Source organism: Bombus flavifrons, chromosome 6 (genome assembly GCF_040668555.2).
Source record: "Bombus flavifrons isolate JBK064 chromosome 6, iyBomFlav1_principal, whole genome shotgun sequence".
Classification (NCBI taxonomy): domain Eukaryota; kingdom Metazoa; phylum Arthropoda; class Insecta; order Hymenoptera; family Apidae; genus Bombus; species Bombus flavifrons.
The window spans coordinates 9,432,477-9,451,919 of NC_138447.1; the positions used below are offsets into that span (position 1 = coordinate 9,432,477).

General features: G+C 38.6%; 2 protein-coding genes across 2 annotated transcripts; both read left to right on the forward strand.

The window, feature by feature from the left end:
• Window positions 1–2,081: 2,081 nt before the first annotated feature.
• Window positions 2,082–7,159, forward strand: LOC138181289 (uncharacterized). The gene is made up of 14 exons (XM_069116025.1): window positions 2,082–2,258; window positions 2,408–2,595; window positions 2,681–2,894; window positions 2,970–3,146; window positions 3,282–3,412; window positions 3,482–3,725; window positions 3,806–3,985; window positions 4,115–4,248; window positions 4,327–4,522; window positions 4,840–5,025; window positions 5,110–5,264; window positions 5,363–5,600; window positions 5,675–5,851; window positions 5,951–7,159. Exons 1-14 carry the CDS (start codon window positions 2,207–2,209, stop codon window positions 6,085–6,087), a joined length of 2,409 nt encoding a protein of 802 aa, XP_068972126.1. The 5' UTR covers window positions 2,082–2,206; the 3' UTR covers window positions 6,088–7,159.
• Window positions 7,160–14,945: 7,786 nt separating this feature from the next.
• Window positions 14,946–19,443, forward strand: LOC138180941 (uncharacterized). Its single transcript, XM_069115310.1, has 2 exons — window positions 14,946–15,568; window positions 18,757–19,443. The coding sequence occupies exons 1-2, from the start codon at window positions 15,283–15,285 to the stop codon at window positions 18,891–18,893; spliced, it is 423 nt and encodes a 140-aa protein (XP_068971411.1). The 5' UTR covers window positions 14,946–15,282; the 3' UTR covers window positions 18,894–19,443.

Here is a 19,443-nt window from a genome sequence, read left to right on the forward strand (position 1 = left end):
CAAAGCGGTGGTTACTTGGCGAATTTGGAAAATCCCTGTGACGAAAATTGCAGTCAGCGCACAATGCCCAATGGTCGCAGCCAACGATCGGTTACAAGATCGTTCTTTGCCGCTATTATTAACGAACGAACCGGGCCACGTCGTTTACCGATGGACAAACATCATTGTAGAAAGGGCTTGCTGGTTTCCCTTTCTTTGTGGGATGAAAACGAGATCGCTTAGGATTCTAAAAGAGGCAAACAGAGGAACGACTAACATCTGGTTCGTACCACATTGACCATTGCGCATACTGTCGTAAATTCTTGCGAAAGATCAAAAGATGACTTTATTTTGCGCGAAACAGAGAGTTACCGGTTTTTTAGTGCCTGGTAAGAAAATATCAAAAACGACGTATACATAGTATCGTTGAATACATATTAATTTGATTTAATTTGAGCCGACATTTTTCAAGATACAGAGTCGATTGCGTCCTATGTATAATTGCGTATATATAAAACACTTATTTATGTGAAGCTCAGAAAGCTTCCAGACTAATGTTATTTGCAAGAGAAAATTCTACTATTCGCTGTTTAACAGCGTCCTTCCTTCTCTCTGCACGCTTACGACAACGTTTGTAAAACCGCTGGAAACATCAGAAACATTCTTCTTTTTGAAATACCATTTAAAATTTTTATTCTGCTTTTAATTGGTTCCGCTTTCGAAACGAATATCTTTCATGACTACGTAGCCTCAATTACGAGAGGAGGAAGAAGTTGACCGGAACCAATGAGCAATTTTCGCGGCAAAGATGAAATGACGATTATCGAAGTGTAAAACACCGCATTACCTGACTCATCGGATTCATCATTTATGACAGCTGTTTTAAATGATATTTCAACAGAAGAATTTTCCAGATATTTCCATTGGCTGTATCGTTACTCAGACGTGGACGTATATAGAGAAAAGGAGATGCGTTGAATATCGGAAAGTAAGACTTCTCTGTAAATGACATCGATCCAGCGATTTTTTGATTATACTGCGAGTAACGCGATCGCTGCAGAAAATGAACGGAGGATTCATTTTTATTATTCGTTTGTATGATTATCGGAGTTCATAACTATGTAATAACGCGATCAACTTGGTACAAGTTGGTAGTTTATTGGCGAAACGGTGGTCTGGAGAGAAGAGAGGAAAAAAACGAGAGAGAAAGAGGGAGGAAAAAATCAGGCGAAACCGTGAATTAGGCAGCTGCCAGGAACAATAACGGGTAAAAGAGAGCGAAGGGTTGCCTTTGCTTAATACACGGTTAATGTGGATTGTCGTGGGCGCGCGCAACCACATCCTGTCCAATTTTTGTCACGCTTGCCACGTTCTTTTTCAATTTTACTCGGTTCTTACGCCCACGTCGAACACATGAAGGGCGTTCGTCAAAATCGCAACCACCCACGAACTACAAAAATCAGGGGAGAGTTCGAGGCATTATATTGTTCGCTGATGCTTACGGTTAACCATTGTACGTATGAATCGATAGCGACGGCTTTATCGTAATACAGAAACGGAGAACCGTGATAAGAGGTATCGGTAGCAACCGATATTCCAAAAATGCACATATATCGATCCCTTTATTTTATTTTATTTTTTTTATTATTTATTATTTTTTTTATTTTATTTTTATTATTTTTTTTATTTTAGTTTTTCGTTCAGTTTCGAATTTAGTTCTGTCGAGTTCAGATACGTTGTTATCTACCATTATTGATTTGCTTCTTCGTAGCAGCGGTATGAGAACTATGTAATTAGATAATTTTTGTCGTAGTTATCAATCGACTAATGTTACATATAATAAGGAGCAGCGTGAGGAAATTAGTCGAATTAATTGAAACATAAACATTATGAAAGTTCTAGATAAAACTAGGGAGAAGCATGCGATCTAGATATTGTCCTTGAGGTAATAATACATCGCTGTAGTGAATTATAAAAATATATTATCGAATGAAAATATCGAATGAAACATGTATTATCTCGGTCTATCAGAAAATAAGCGATAACGTTGATACATGTATGTTTAAGAGTAGGGATAAGCTGATTCCTTTATATTCACTAGCATATACGTTTTCCTTCACTTTCAACCTGTTTACCATAAAATCAAATTATCTTGTGGAATATTTAAAGTTGCGAGTAATTAAAATTACGAGAATCGAATAAGACAGTATATAATTGTGAAAGAAATATGAATCGACGACAATTGGGATTATTATTTTTATCTACCTTAATCGTTATCAGTAAGATCATATAATGTATTTAATGTCGCAATTGCTTATAATTTGTTGAGTGTTAAATACAAAAATAATTTTTATTATTAAATTTAAAGCTAACGACGTGTATATAAATGTATATAAAAGTGGTTTAATGTGTATCACGTTATAAAAAGTTTCAGCGTTCTCTCAGAACATTAATGGGCAAGAATTAGCATCGAGATTAGAAAACAAAAATGTGATGAATATCGAGGAAACGAAACTAACAAAAGGGGATTTTTTGTACGTCGTAAATAACACGATAACAGGAGTGCCGTGTCTTTTGGCAAATATGTCAATTAACGTTACGGTCCCGTATAAGAATGTATGATCTAAATATGAAATATTTTTTATATTGCGTATAATGGTTATGAGTAAATCAATGTGATGCATTAAAATTCTCATTACAGAACACCAATAAAAACTTAAGTGTTCCAGTCAACGCTACAGTCGATGGTCATTGTTCATCTGTAATATCAGAAATGAAACTAATTTGGAAAGAAAACGACACTGACAAAGAAAACACAATTAAATTTACATTTATCAACGATCACGAAAATTTCTCGCTTTTTTCTATCGGTCTCAATATATACCTAAAAGGAAATAATTCTAATAATTCAACGGGTAAAATTTAGTGCTAAATACCTCTTTCTACGCCATATCTTATACTCCATAATTTTTTACAAACTTATACTTTAGGCGATTTGTTTAACGCAACATCAGATACCGATCTTCGTTTATTCGTTGCATCCGTTACGAATGGAATTTATAAGTGCAGAAAAGAAGAGGAAGTGAAAGTTGGTAACGCAAAAATAAATATAAAAGACGTTTTTTTAATCGCATTTTATAATAACAGCGATATTTCTGCGCCCAAAGGTAAATTATATCTATGTTATCTTTGTACGATTTGTAATAGATATTACGTATTATTCTATTAGGACCTAATAATAGAATAATAATAATCGGAGTGTGGAAGAATGGGAAATCTAATAAACATTTATCGTTTTGTAGGAGAGCAATGCTCCGACGAAAAAAACAAAACTCGAACGTTTCCTTACGTTTTAAGGGATAAAAACAGCATATGTACATTAGCAAAAATGTCAATTTCTTTGAAGATACCATACAGAAAGAACAATATGCAAGTAAGAATTGAGATATGAAACATTTCTTAAATTAGAATACTTTTATATAAATTAATTACGTTTCTTTAGTACGATACTGCGATTATAAAAGTTCCAACCACACTTAATGTTTCCGGAACGTGTGACTCTTCAAGGGGAACTTCTACTATGATGTTAAATTGGAACCCAGAAGTGTCGAAAACTGAATCGACATTTGCAAATGAGAAAATAAATACAATTATATTTCATTCACAGAGAGACAATATAGAGAGCCACGTTTCTGTGATTACTGCTAACATTTTCGTAGATAAAACGCATTTTAATGATGCTCAGAGTATGCGTATAAATTACCGCACCATTAAAAATATCTGTTTTTTTTTTATTATTTATGCTAAAACATGATAAATCCGTTAGACGCAGGTGAAGTCATTCAGATGGTTGCGTCATTTAAGGATCTCTTTTCCGCACCCGCCGAAAATGGAATCCATAGCTGCCCTGAAAAAATATTTACGACGATAGGAGGAATTACCGTAACCATGCGCAATGTTCTCTTAGTCGCCTTCGATGCCCAACAAGATTTCGCATCGAAACAAGGTAAAATATTTTCACCATCAGCCGAGACAAACCTAGCATGATGCTTCAAGCGATTGATGAAAAAATTGGTTACACGCACATGTAACATGCAATTGGTTACAAAAATGAAACTAAATCTGAATATTTCAGTAACCGACTGTAGAAGTACATATTTTGAACGTGACTTCACGTATATTGTATGGCGAAATGATACTGGTATACCTTGCACCTTGGCGAGAATGTCGATTAACGCGACAGTACTGTACAAAAAAGGTGATTCGCAAGTAAGTTTCTAAAACATGTGATATGCTTTTGATCTGCTACTGTTACAGCAACATCGACTCATATGCTACATTTTACAGAATAATAGAACACTAACCGTCCCACCTACAGCTGTTGTTAGCGGTACTTGCGGTATTAAATCTTCTGAAATGACACTAAGCTGGTCAGAATCAGACAAAAATATTACGATGAATACAATTACATTTCGTATTGGTAGAAATGAGACTAATTTCTTCGTTTATCAAGTAGCGGCCACAGTGTATTATAATAAAAATAGTATGTTGTGCCACTATGTTTAGAAATCATTCGCGTATCACTAAACTGCGGATTTTTATGTATCTATAGGAGAATTGAAAATGCACAATTGCATAGAACGCGCATAGTACGAAAAAATATATAAGATATCAAAAATATAGTGCTTTCTGTGATATTTGGCAGGTAAAACAATTTTCTACCGAGGTTCTAATTTCTTAATTACATTCTTATAAATATGAATTTACATAAGAATTCGCAGTCTATATATCACAAAATCCATGCGTTCTTATACTTTGTAATCGTATTTCACAATTAACGCATCGTAATAATAATTTTAGATAAAACAACAGCTATACAGGGGGAGTCATATAATATGCGCGATCTGTTTTCGGCATCTGGGATTAACGGACTTTATAATTGCACAAGTCTTATTCACGAAATAAAGGTCGATGATATCCACTTAAACATAACCAATGTTACATTTATCGCATTCAATACCGAAAAATACCTTAGCTCGAAAACAGGTAAATTAATATTAATCGCGCCAAATTGTACTTAAAAGATTGCAAATTCTTCCAAATACAATAAAAATGCTTTCGTTTTTTTAGTGACAGAGTGTTCTACCAACTCAGGCGGAGATACACCTATACCTTCTGTAGCAGGCTATTCTTACGTAGTGATAAATAAGGAAAATGTGCCTTGCATCGCAGCTAATATGTCGATTTCTATAAAAGTACCTTACACGATAAAAAATACATCTGCAGTACGTATCTTTCGAATCTAAACTATTTTCATCACGATACACGCTTTGTTCTAATAATATTCATGTTTGGTATGAAATTAATCTTGTACACTCTGTAGACGAACCAAACGACTTTGATAGTACCGATTGGAAAGAAAGTAAATGTAAATGGTATGTGCGAGAATGAAAACTCTATAATGAATTTAATTTGGACTGGGAATCCAAAAGCTAATTCCCAGTACGAATACAAAGAAAATAAGGTTACGTTTAATTTTGTGAACTACAGTTCAAATTATTTCATTCGGTCTATGAACCTGTCTATTTACTTAGATGATTATAATTTTCCTGGAGCTAACGGTAAGGTTTCGAAATATGCTGTAAGAAGTTTTATATTATTATAGTATATTATGTTAATGCTAGTTTACTTGTAGCTATCGGTTCATATATAAATGTCACAACGGGAAATCTCGACATATTCTCCACTCCTCTAAACCATGTGTACAAATGCTCCGATGAAACTTCGGTGAATGCTCAAAATGTCGTCATAACTATCAGTAAAGTTTCTTTGATCGCGTTCAATAAGGCGAAGAATATTACTTCGAGATCAGGTAAAACGAACATCAATTTTATCGGTTCGATAATTGAAATTTACCATTACTCTTAAATATCTATATAACGTCAGGAAGATACTAGAGATATCTTTTCAGTGAACTGTGCCAATAATGAGTCAACTGATAGTAATGTTGGAGCCATAGTAGGTGGTATTATCGGAGGTATTATTCTCGTCGGTATAATTGGATATCTAGGCGTGATGTACAAGAGAAACAGAGGATACGGTGTTTGATAATAAACACCAGTAAAGTTTGTGCAACTATTATCTATTATAAAAGTAAGTAGGTTTTAAATTTACCAAAACATTGCAAAATATCGATAAGCAATAGATTTTCATTAGTGATGGGATCAAATGCAGTATCCACAATGTACATATTGACGAACAGACCCATATGATGTACCAACACGCTTACATATGGCGCTGGGAAACTGCATACTACTTTCGTTAATTATCCTGCTTTAGGAAACAATTCGATGTTTCGACCACCCTTCACGTTCCGTCACGGTTACGCCCACCCCAATTATCTCGTTTACTTGCCAAACTTCAATATGCGTTACGTCATGTGAACGGTCGTGTGAACCAAAAATCGATTTGAATGCAAAATAGTAAAATTGCACGACAATTTTATACTTTCGAAAACAAAATTAATTGCAGTAATATGAATTTGTCATCTTTCGTATGTTTTTCGATATACTAAAAAAAAAAAAAAAAAATAAATGGTATCTATGAATAAGTGATAGGATACGTCGTTTAATGTAAACCCTAGTAAATATAAGACCGGAAAAAGATTGTATTTCATAGCGATTTTGGGTAAAATAATATCAAATTCTGGACACACCCTCCTTTTACTACCTGGATATCATATCGTATATAACAGATGTTGTAATAAAATCCATGATAATCGGCGTTAATTGCTTGTCGAGAATATTTACGATCTTTTTAACTACGTATGCATCGATCGAAATTTTTTACTTCCGTGGGAATTAAGCAACTATTAGAAAAAAGTTGGTCTAGGTCGTTAAAGATATCCTACTCAATTCAAGCAGTTTTCACCCTCGCAGAAATATCGATCACCATTTCCGTTTTCCCACGCCAAGCAATTGGTTTTGGGCTATTGGCTCCCTGTAATCTGGGAAATAATTGTTTCGTTTTTCGCTTCGATTATGCTCTTTCTGTCATCTGTTCAGTGAACCAATAAATCAGGAGAGTCCTTTAGGACAGATTTGGTTGATAAAAATATTTGAACACTTATATGTATGATATGTACAATATTAATAAAGTTTGAAACAAAATTGAAAACGTACACAGAGAATACAAATATACACTTTGCGCAGATCCCTACAGTGTATCCCTTCCGTATGTTTTCAACAAATATCTTGTATCTTATATATATACATTTTCGAATCGACTTCAAATTTTATAAGTATAATCGTGATAATCGAATTTCATTATAGTACTAATAAATTAACAAAACATTTTGTTAAACAGACACGATATATTCATAAACGTTTTCTATTACAAGCGTTCAAATACTTTCGTGAAACGTTCTAAACATATCCAATCTAATCGTAGTTAATAAAAGTCAAACGGCATCCGTATAGTAGAATTAAAACTTTCAACGTTAAAATTGCCTGAAACTTCTTCGGGTACATATCGCGAAATCAAGCAGCTTAACCGTATTATGTGAAAAGTAATGCTACTTATGGACTCGTACGATACAACAGAAAAGATCGAAGGTAGGCGATTTTAAATTTAAAATGAAATGCTAGGAATGAATCACCGATTGCAATCAAATATTTGCAAAATTGTAGCGATTTTTTTTACTTCTTTCCTAAAATTTTCCGAGAAATCCAACAACACGCTTTTTTTAAGGTGTACAAAATTTATCAAATGAGTGTACATGATCACCTTAGAACGCGTCAGCTGTTCACGGATCTTCCCTTTAAAGTTTAAAGGACCTGGAAACCCTACTATGCGCCTCGTTCCTCGAGCTGGGATCTCTTTTACGATATCTTGCGCAAGCTGTGGAAAACATGTAAGTAGCACCTTTTCCTAAGAAGACAAGTTCATGAGAAATTGGGGAGAGATGATTTTTCGTCCAAGGTCTTTTGTAATCTAGCAAGTGTTCCTTTCATTGTACTGTATCGATATATTATGGTGCGTATAGTGCACAAGTATAATGCATGCGTCAATTATTATGAACAAATCTATCGTAATCTCTAATTAAATAGAAAATATCTGTTGAATTTTATTGGAACGAAAATTTTAAACAATCAGTAAATGTTTCGTACCGAACAATTTACAGAAACGTATCGAAGAAGCACGTGTTAACGCTAATTAGACATTAACATATTTTTTCGAAATGCATTTGTTAAAAGTATATTTAAATGTATTGCGTAACTAGCGGAAAAGAAAAGTCAGCTTGTCCGTGTCGATAATGGTCTAATTTGAATTCTTATCCCGTTTCGATGCCTGCCGGTAGACTACATCCCAATATCAATAAATCTTAAAGGCCAAAAGGACCAGGCACGCGTGCCTGAAGGATCAGCCACGTGGCTACAGCTTCCTTCCAAGAAACGATTTGTGTTTTAACCGTAACTACTCTTCGTCTATGGCCCCTTTCGGCACGAACCACAACCTAACATCTCGAACGTCTAGTTTTTCCACGCTCGCATCCAGAACGGGTATTTTCATTGACAAAAAACCATTCGAATTCAAATGCTTCGAAAGGTCCGATACATCGAATCGATCTATCATTGATCGCCTTGTCTTTCGTATCGTTTCGTAAGTTCATCGATGTTACGTGTGCAAAAGTCTTATATGACATAATGCGTGCAGTTCGACGTAAGGAAAGAAAGGTGAAACGCTTCAACCGACTGTTTTGAAGCTTCTACAGGCTTCCTGTTCTTCCTCTTCTTTCTTCGTCTCGAAGAGCAGCATCGGCCACAAGACGTTTTGGAAGTATGAGGGCGCAGATGCGATTGTGTTTAATGAAGTTTGGCTCGAGTTGCACCTGCCACTTTCGAAGCATCTCGGACCGGCGGCCGTTACACTGCCTCGAGCACACTTTAAGAAATTGGCGGGAACTTTGTTCCCAGGTCTCTCGGAGATTCGATCGCGCTTACTGTTTCCAATTATGTGTTTTTCACTTTTAAATCCGTTTCCTTGTCGTTCGTACTAGCCTTTTAGCACCGTAACCCGAGAAACCATCAAACAAATACTTTACCGCAATTTTCCACTAAATTCAGACGCAAAATGTTTACTATTATTTAAAGGTAAGTGTTTTACACATTTGTGCAGTTACTACGTTGAGTAGTGTAATCGTTGCGATAACACACGAATAGAGTTATATATGTATTTCCTGCCTTAAAACTGCAATAGGAAAAGTGCATATTAACCAAGAGCTAAATATCTATCCAAATATTTCAGATAAGGCATCTTCTCTTTACATCTTATGTAACAATGAGCGGTGAAAGAGTTAAAGATATTCAATCATCGCCATCGTTTCACATTCAACGACTTATATTCGTACAATCGCCTGATAATGAAATAAATTACTGTCCGTTACAGTGAAAGGAAATGGATTATTTGACCAAAAAAGGAGAATCTAGTCAAACTTCCGAGGATTCGATTTCTTTGTATCGATGAGCGGTCCTTGATGTACCGTCTTTTCTTCCGTCGAACGGACGTGTCCTTCCTGCTTCCTGTTGGACCGAAGAAACACGAGAACTCATCTAATACCAGATCGACGGATATTCGGTCAACGATTTAATTGCCACCAACATCTGGCTACAACGTAATATTTAAAGACCACCAAATCCGTTATATCTCCCATGCGTAAAAAATTTATGAATGCCCTTTAAAGACTTATTTACGGAAAAACGAGTTTTTAAATGATATCAGCAAAAATGCGAGGGACAAAATTCGCATTCAGTGTACAGTTAACGGGCATGACTTACTTCCCTTATTCGCACGCTGGATGACGTGCAGGACCTGGTTTTCGAAGATGGTAGCTGCCTCGAGGGCTGCCATCCGTCAAGCAACGTGAAAGGTTCTGCTCCTGTTTACGGCGATTTAATTACCCTCGGCATCTGGCAATCCTGCGTTTCCTGGCCCAACTTCTTTCCTTTTTTTCCTCCCCTTCTTTCATCCACCCACGAGCTCTAACCGCTAACGTAACCACAACCGTTTAAAAACTAGTCCACCAGACACGATGACTTTTGGAACGAAACACCCAACAAATGTTAACTCGCGCCTCCTTCAATTTCACATACTTAAATCGTGACGAGGCGTCGGCTAAAGGCAGCTGCATTTGCGTAGGACGTTTTAAATAGGCCGATGAAACGCGTATGCAGTGCGTACATGAAAAAATGACGAATCGTTCGAGGAATCGTGGGTGTAAAAACGAGGATTATTAAGAAGTAATGTGGAGAGCGGGGTGAAAGTATCACGCGATTCGTTCGACCGCGAAGGTTCTGTTTCTAAGCGGAACAGCTGTTCCACCCCCTCCTGGGCGTCTGTTCGAGAGATCTGCCGGTATTCGTTCTATCTGAAGAAACTATCGTGCGGAGGTGGTTTCGAGAGAGCAACGATGAAGGTAGGTATATACGAGCAGCTGGATCAGTAAAGACTCGAAAAACTCTCGGTCACGCCTTCTCCCCTTATTGTTCGTATCTAATGCTGTTCTCGTTCGCTCGAGAAAAAAGATCTCCACGGCAAAATGTTTCGTTTCGCCATAACATATTACCTGGTCCTTAATTTTTAATTGCATACGACCGGAGCTACGTTACTTTTCGTCCAGGTAAATCCTTCAGGTTTCGCGATGGTCTTCTGTTTCCGTCAGAGAGAAAACGTTCTTGTTCACCTTGAGTGTGGAGCTTGAAAAAATAACTGAAATTACGCCTTTTCTCTGAAATTCCTTTCTCAATCAACCGTTTATGGTTTGCGAAGTATGCACGGATGTACGTTGAACAAAATGTCACGGAACATTCCCAGTGGACAGAGGCCAGCGATCGTGTAGTTTCTCTTTTCTCTATCCTTTTACTTGATCGCACGAAAGGTTAATGTCGGGAAATGAACGAAATACAACGTTGCACGCACGGGTACAAGGTGGAGAGAAACATCCTGTGTTAAACGCTCCCTCCTCCTCCTCCTCTGTGGTTCGGTTGCATGCACGATTTTTCTGTCACGGATAAACTAGCTCAATTACTCGTAATCGTCCTCGTAGAACGCATCTACCTGTTTAACGATTGCCGTCTGCGACGAATTTCGTCCCTCTTGGTTAAAATTTCCTGTCTAGTATTTTATAATTTTGTAAGATATATAGAAATATTTGACTTTTTTACCCTTTAAGTAATGTTACGTTGTAAGAAACGCAAAAGTGGCACAAGGAATGAAAAGAATTCAGATTGTCCCGGATTTTTTTTTTTTTAATGGAAGATAGGATATCTTAACTAAAGAATTTTTATGTAATTTTTATATTTTCCTCAATGTAATTAAAGAAATGGAATTTAATAGAAAGAATCTTTTCTTCCTACGTTTGGCTATAAATCACAACGTCATAAGTCACTGCTCACCATCCACGGTTGAATATCTTTTATTCACGTGTGTCGTCTACGCTTACTGTAGAGGTTCCAGAATTTTAAGAGCATCTGAATGCCGGCAGTTGGCTACATCACCCCCTTCGCCATTTATTCTTTCGGTCTATGACAAGCGCGATACATAAACGGGACGTTTCCATCTGGCAACTGGAAAGAGCAGATTTTAACGGAATCGTCAGCAACAGGACTACGAGATAAACGAATATATTTTTCAAAAATGTCCCGTCAGTACCACGTGTAGCAAGAAAGGATTACAGCTGAAGTATCAACAGTAGAAATCGGAAAGAATCAAAGTGTTAACTTCACGCGCGATGCAAGGAGTAACAGGAAGGATCACGCGCCTCGTGGCGTTGCGAGCAGATGACCAAACATGTTGAAATATATCGAGTTTCTTTGTAATGGTGCATTTATATACTAGGGCCACGCGAAGGATTCTGTTTGTTTTCGGCTTCCTTGTGGTAAACGTGCACGTGGAAAGCCAGCTTTGTTTTCTTACGCACGCTCCAGGGTACCTGAGTGTACAGGTGATTGCGAACACGTTCTCCTTTGTTCAATCTCTCTTTCCCTCCTCGTACTTCTTCAGCCGCTCCTTTCTACTCTTCTACGTACTTCCTCAAGTTGTTCTGACGCTTGATAAAATTTTCCAGCAGCTTCCGGAGATAAGAATCTTCATTGACACACGAAACAGATCTTTTTAAAAAGAAGTTTCGCTCTCCGGAAGAGATCACGTTTCTGGAATATCAAAACGATTGCTTGGTAATAGTCGGATTCTTATCGTTGGTCGAACGTTAGACGATGCTAGGCGGCTGCTCCCTTTGATGTTTGTAAAGATACCGACCGATGTACGTTACTCCGATGATGTTGGGTGACGTGCCTTGACCAAGGAGAATTTACGAAAAAAAGAAGAGCAACGCTGATCGGGCTGTCCTCTAAAGTGACGTTCTGTTCCTTTCTTTCGTTCGGAGCATATGCTGCCAGCTGCTCGGACTGCGCCGCGCCGGCCAAAGGGTTGAGTCTCGAATTTTCAAATTCCATTCTTCGCGATTTCTTTCCACGCACTTCCTACGTCTTTGTCCGATTCTGACCGTTCGCGAGTCAGCTGTTGATCGTTATTTTTTAAACTCGAGCACCAACGTTGTTGCTATCTTGAAATTTGAGTGTTCAAAATCGTGAACGAAATCGAGGATCGTACGTAAGATCCTTTCGTTAGAGAAACGATCGTTCCAGAAGAATCCAGTAAATTGATTGTTCTATGAAACGTATTGGTTGATCTTTATTTCTTCAAATTCGAATCCCAACGTTATAACCTCGAAATTTGAATGCCTAATATTATAAACAGAATTAAGAATCTTTCGTAAAATTCGTCCGTTAGGAACCGAACGTTTTGAAAAAATCCGGCAAATTGCTTACCGCTTAAACGTATTATCTATTAGTGTGTGCAGGCGTATGGAAAATGATCGACCCTGTAATCGTCTTGGGTTCGAGTTAAAGTTGCCGGTATTAACTACATCCTGACACAGAACCCCTGCGGATCGGTTTCTCTCTAATTTTCGACGATGCACTGACGTCACCGTGTTCCCCGTGTGTTCCGGTCTGTATGCTCGGGACCGGAAACAACGAACTCGTTGGGGAGCGCGGAGCGTTCAAACTGAAAATCCCCCACGGATATCGATGTTCTCGCGTTTAAGCAAGGAGGAAGTTGATATTCCCTCGAGGACTCGACGGTTGCCCTTAGAAACGGGACTGAAGTAAAGACTGAAAAGCATTCGAAGCCTATGATGTTTGTATTATGCGATTTATGGCTTTTCTATGAGAAAGAAGTAAACGATAAAAAAGGCAAAATGGTTTCCGTTATAAAGTATGACATATATAATGTCCGCGATAAATAACGTCTATCACGAGCTTCCTAAAAACTGAACAATCATGAGCCACTAATGATGTTGCTCGGTTATAATGTGGGAATATCGCAAAACATCTTTCAAAGCAATCACAAACCTCGGTAATAATCGTTACGGCGGCTGACCATCGTGGTCACGGTGTTCACCTGTCCATACTTTGGTCACACTCAAAGCCGCTTTACACGTATACGAACACACGTAAGCTTGTGTGCCCGCATGATCTACGGTGTATGGTGTTTTTCAACTCGTTTTCTGTAACGGTCGAATTTACCCTCATCGCATGGAAACCGTGATATATGTACAACGAAGCACATTCGTACACACTGTTCATAATTACGACATTACGTTCGTTAGTTCACCTACGATTCGCATTAATTGCATATACGGTTGAAACGAAATAGAAAGGGTGTTTCGAGGCGACTGATCCAGTGTGGTATCAAGGATAACACCTTGTACCGAAATGAAATTACGACCTTGAACGAATTTGCTGACATTCACAATGCGCCATGCAAAACTCGAACCCTTATCGCGTTGCGTACAGTGACACAATGTTAGTTTCAAAATTCTACGAATCGGGTATAAAAACAAGATATTCTGTTCAAAGAAAAAATTGCGAACGGTGTAATTAAAATTGGACGATCATCGAGGATTTGCATTTGATCGACATCAGGTTGTATCGTAATCATTGCTGTAAAAAAGAAAAAATAATCGCAATGACGCGATGGTCAATTTTCAACACGAAACTTGTTCCTACATCGGCTCTCCCTCTTTTTCTGCCTGGTCCACCTGCTTTCGAACGATCGTCTTTTTTTCCTTTCATCGCAGAACGCTCGGCTTCCCGCGAAAATACATAGTACGTATTTTTAACAATCGGTCGAATCACCCTTCGAATTCATAAATTATCAAATAATTGGCAAGCTCGGACGCAACTTTTTATTTGTATCACAAAACCTATTTCTTTTCATCAAGCTGTAAATTATCGAAACGCACGATTAATCTACGAAGATAAATATCATTTAGAGTAGTTTAGACATTGATTCTATCAACTATCAACTTTCGATCTTATCGGTTCAAATAACTATATTTTTGGCATTGTCAAAAGCATAAGCTAAGAAATTGGCTAAATAAATGTGATATCTTTTATTTCCACGCGCGAAGAATCGCGATGATAAAAAGCTGAGAATGATTTAGAGAGGAGGAACCGCGGCACACACTCGTATAGGAGAGTATTCCGCGCGATCGTGATCGCTCTATACGTCGTGCTACTTAGAAAAAAATAAAAGGTAGGCTTCATGGCGCGAGCCTCGTCCCTTCTCTGACCAAAATCGCTTAGCATAATCCGTTGGACGGTTCGAGGGACGAAAGTGCGAGGGAGACGGAGGAACGAGAAGAAAAGCGTGATTGGTAAGTTGGAAAAGACGAGGACATATTGATAAGAGAAAGATGGAACGATAGTGAATGCGCGCCATTTTTACTGCGCATCCACGTTGGCGCACCAATCAGATTTGAATCCTGGAAGTCGGTGGAAGGGCACCGGACCTCGTGGCTTCGGCAAACGGTGGGCTCGAAAGAAGCTTCCTTGCCTTGAAGATCCAACCAGAACGAGTCTGACCGTCGAACGGTGAAGACTACAAGTTGCTTATTTAGTTCGGTTCTCGTGACTTTGCAAGAAAGATAGCGACGAATTTTCGAGAAAACTTGACAGAAAAGTGGAGGAAAACTGATCGAAATATAAAAAAAATAATTCTCCGAGGAACGCTGAGCGTATGAACACGAAGAAAACGGACCTGCACACCTTCGAATTTATCTGCAAAATAGGAAATACGTCAAGACGTTCGAACTTCTGAAGCGGAGAGCGGAGGATCAGAACAAAAGTGTTTCCTTGCAAGTTGATAATCCGATTTATAAAAACAGAAGACGTCTTCGAGATGCTGGTAGCTTCGATTTGTCGCGAAGTTCACTTCACAGTGTTGACCAGTACTACGATGGCCTCGCGCGTACCACGTTGCCTGTTCGGTAAGCCGAATTCAAGGGAAACCGTGGAAATGCTGCACGAGGCGCTCGATGCGGAGAGAAGCAAATTCGCGAAACGATGGGGCGTCGATCCGCGATCCGAAGACAAGGAGAACAACTACCAGAGGAAACACAACGACAAGTACGAACAATCGCCGAAAAAACGGAGCAATCCGTACTCCAGACAAACCAGCATGCACGGTGAGTACAGATTTTTCGACAATTTTCTTCGCTCAAATAACGAAGTAAATGGTTTCTTGGTAGTATGTGATGCATCGAGCATGACTCAGCATTACCTGAAAATTTCATGGAGTTTTATAAGTTTTCCATAAATGGTAACAAGTTCTAACTGAAAGTATCCTTTTTTTTTCAATATTTCTGACAGAAACCAACAAAAAGTTCGTTTAGAACTGATCATATAGAGAGAATTTCGTTGTTTTTAATATCAATTAGTTTACCAAGTAATTCAGTAATTATAAATTTTGAAGTGGAGTAGAATAATGAATCTGAAATAACATGTTGTATGAGAAACGTGTATAACGTGATATATCTGGTGGGATATCCACAAAATGGAAATGAATTTGATAAGCTTGTTAGTACGATGGTAAGAGCATCGTAGATTTTTGGCGGGAAAGCGACAGCGTATGGCGAGGAAAGGGAAGGTAGAAGCGCAAGCGCAGGCCGGTCGCGTGGCTCCGACCTGTTTTCTTAGTCTAGCCTCGCTCCGCGTCTCTTCCGCCTTCTCTCTCCCTCCATCTTCTGATCCTCCCAAGCTTCTGGTTTTACGCGACTATCCAGAAACTTTCGACCCTGTCGGCTAACCACTATCGCTTTCCAAAATTACGAACCCACCAGCGTAGTTGGCCCTCCGGATCTTTTCTTTCTCTCTTACACACACACATACACACGTGCGCGCGAGCATGCACGATACCGCCTCCCTATTAACATATAGCTCGTGCATCTTTTCGTACACCAGAGACGTGTACCGTCTCGTTCACCACAATCTTTGTTCGGTTAATTCGCGTTGCGGTTCAATTGGTCGATGGAACACGTTTCCCGACTGCATTGCTAACAACTGACGCAAAAGTTGGAATGACGAATCGTTATAAATAAGAAAGCGATGTGCAAGCGGATAGAAGGTCTAGAAAGTGTTCTCATAGGTTGTCGAATGAATCACGCCGATGAGTCACGCATGTTTGAAGGCGGACGAAATACCTGAAGGGTCCTCTGACTCATCGAAGGGCTCCAGTTTTCAAGGAGTAAGACGAACTTACGATCGCATTCCTTGGATTCTTTGGACCTAAGCGCACCTTGGAGTAGTTTTACCATGTACGTCAACGGTCGCTCGCTGCACAATGGATATCATGCAATGTCGGCCAAGTGCATATTTCGCGTGCGACCATTCGTCACTAATACTTTTACCGTAATTACTTGGTCAACTTTATTTGCTCGATTAATTCTCTATTCACTATAGCTTTTATAAACGAGATATACAGGACATTCTTACCCAATTGATACGAACACGAAGTATTTACATGTTGGATATTTTACAGAAGTACCATCGTGCGTGATAACAAGTCGCTGTATTATTCTTTGACCCAAAGTATACGAGGAGAACCGTGAAAAGTCAACGGAGCGAAACACTACAACAAACCCTTTCCCACTAACACCTGTTAACCTCCGCTACACCGCTGCGACGACTTCGGCGTCTTTTCCCACGATTAAATCAGACCCGCGAACACGCGATACCAACGGGACCTTTCGAAGGTCGTATACCACCTGTCGCAATACCCGGCTCCTTACGATCGCATTTGCATTTCCTTTATCCATCCGTTTCTCGTTACGACTATAAAGAGCAGCAATGCAGGTTAAGATACTCCCTTACTTCTTCCCTTCTTTCTCCTGATATACGTGCGGATCAACCAATCAAAAACTTTAAGCATCGTCTATGATCTCCGAGAATTGTGACGCGTTTCGAATAAAGAGAAGGGAGATTTAGGTATGTTCTTTAGAGAATCCAAAGGAAACTGACCTCCTTTTGAAATCCTCGGGTGGAAATTCTTCGTTCGATTGAGAAACTCTCGAGAAGGAAGGAGGGTGTACATCGAGGATCCACGCACAAAGGTAATCCCGATCTTTGTTCCCAAATCTTGCTCGGAACATATGGACAGATAGACGTTGCCCTCCGCGAAAATACGCAGTTGTAGGATATTTTGTAGATTGGCTAGGCAAGGAAACAGATGTTGACAGACGAAATTCTCGACGGAATTCAAGCCAGAGGAGAGAAACTAGAGGACGTTAGTTAAGGAAGCTTGGTTTCGCACGCCATATGGCAAACCAGTGCGAAAAGGGAGGACGAGAGAAAGGATCGTGATGTCCTCGACACATGGCCGCTCCTTCGATTTACTCCATCTCTTGCACTTGTCATTATCGCAAAGAATCGAGTCTCTTAGTTTGTACACTGTTAATATCGTTGATAATAATCGTCCCTCTATCGTGTTACTTGATACTCGTTTCCCCGATCACTATCTTTTTCAATCATCGAGTAAAATTACGTTTCTTAATTTTGAGATTGTCGATATCGTTAATAATAGTTTCAAGTCTAACCTATTTTATCTTTCAATTCTCTGATCGCAATTGCTACTTTCGATCTCAATTCTCAAACAGAATTAAGTGCCTTTGTTTTAAGATTCAATCGATATCTTTGATAATTGACTCGTTTTTGGTTTATTCAACTGTTAGTTCACTTTACTATTTTCAATTTCAACTATCGAATAAAATCAAGTTCGCTAAGTATGTTCCTAAGTTCAATCGATTTTCGTTTCCTTAATCCTGATTGTTTCTCAATTTTGTTAAAAAAGAAAAAGATTACAAAGGAAGAATACAAAGAAGAAATAGTCAGCGTGACACCATTAACGCGAAATCGTACCTGCTGGGCAAAGAAAAGACAAGAGATTGAGTAAAAAAAGGAAACAGCAAGGGTGCTCAGGTGACTACCTGATCAAAAATAGGGTGTCCACAAGACGTTTTGTTCGTCCATGGCTTTTGTTGTGGAAATTTTTGTGCTTCTCGCGTGGTGTGTTCCCCATACTACGTTAAACTGCGTCGCAATAAACTGAACCCTCCAGCTTTACAAGTGTGTCGTTCTACTGCTCTTCGACGAAACCTTACGACTTATCTTCGAACAAAGATATGGCAACGGTTTTTATTTCAAATTTCTCATTCTTTTTTCTTTTTACGGTAAACTACGGACTAGACTAGCGAAACTACAAACGAGTTAATTCCTAAATCTATTATGCATCGAGCAACGCGTGTATCGTACTTTAAATTTCAATTAATCGCAAAATGTGCATACTAATCTATAACTTGACCCATTTTGCTTATTGCAGATTATTGGCGAGCTCGGAAGGTATGCGAGGTGAATAAGAAGCCTCTTGCTTCATCGGTAGATGCTTCGAAGCAACAAAACGAAGCGTCGAAGACGTCGAAGACGATGAAATCATCGAAAAAGGCGGCACAAAACTGAGAAAGCGAGCTTGTATTTAACTGCAGCTACTTCATCGTGACAAGAGCGTCGCGGATCCTGTATATTTATTTGTCATCGCTCTTCCCTGATACCGTCGTCATTGTAAATTAACTGATCATCGACGTTGTCCTCGTTAGCATTAATTGCCAATTGTTAAGCATGTTATTTCTGTAAATAATTCGTCGGGTGATATATATGGAGGTTTGGATGAGCTTGTTATGGTAGATGTTTTGGCTTAGACGAGATAGAAAAATTCTTTCGTCGTAGTCAAAACACGAGATTATTGTTAATGGAGATATAATGACGTTTGTAATGACAAACGTTCTTTAAATCAATCGCAGAGTGAGCTATCGAAAGCCTGATTCGGTTGATTCTTCGATGAATCGACAATGCAGCGCCTCCAAAGAATAACTGAATATGAAAGAGTGAAAACTCCACGCTGTTTGATCTCGTCTTCCGAGATACTGAAGTCCTACCTATATTTGAATAATTAAAAATATAAAAAACTCTAGTCATCTAGTCATTTAAGTAAAATTAAATAATAAACGAT

Coding starts and splice junctions, on each gene's coding strand:
- LOC138180941 (XM_069115310.1), top strand. CDS start 15,283: ATGCTGGTAGCTTCGATTTGTCGCGAAGTTCACTTCACAGTGTTGACC. Junction 15,569..18,756: donor CAGACAAACCAGCATGCACG/GTGAGTACAGAT, acceptor TGCTTATTGCAG/ATTATTGGCGAGCTCGGAAG.
- LOC138181289 (XM_069116025.1), top strand. CDS start 2,207: ATGAATCGACGACAATTGGGATTATTATTTTTATCTACCTTAATCGTT. Junction 2,596..2,680: donor TTACGGTCCCGTATAAGAAT/GTATGATCTAAA, acceptor TTCTCATTACAG/AACACCAATAAAAACTTAAG. Junction 3,986..4,114: donor AGATTTCGCATCGAAACAAG/GTAAAATATTTT, acceptor TGAATATTTCAG/TAACCGACTGTAGAAGTACA.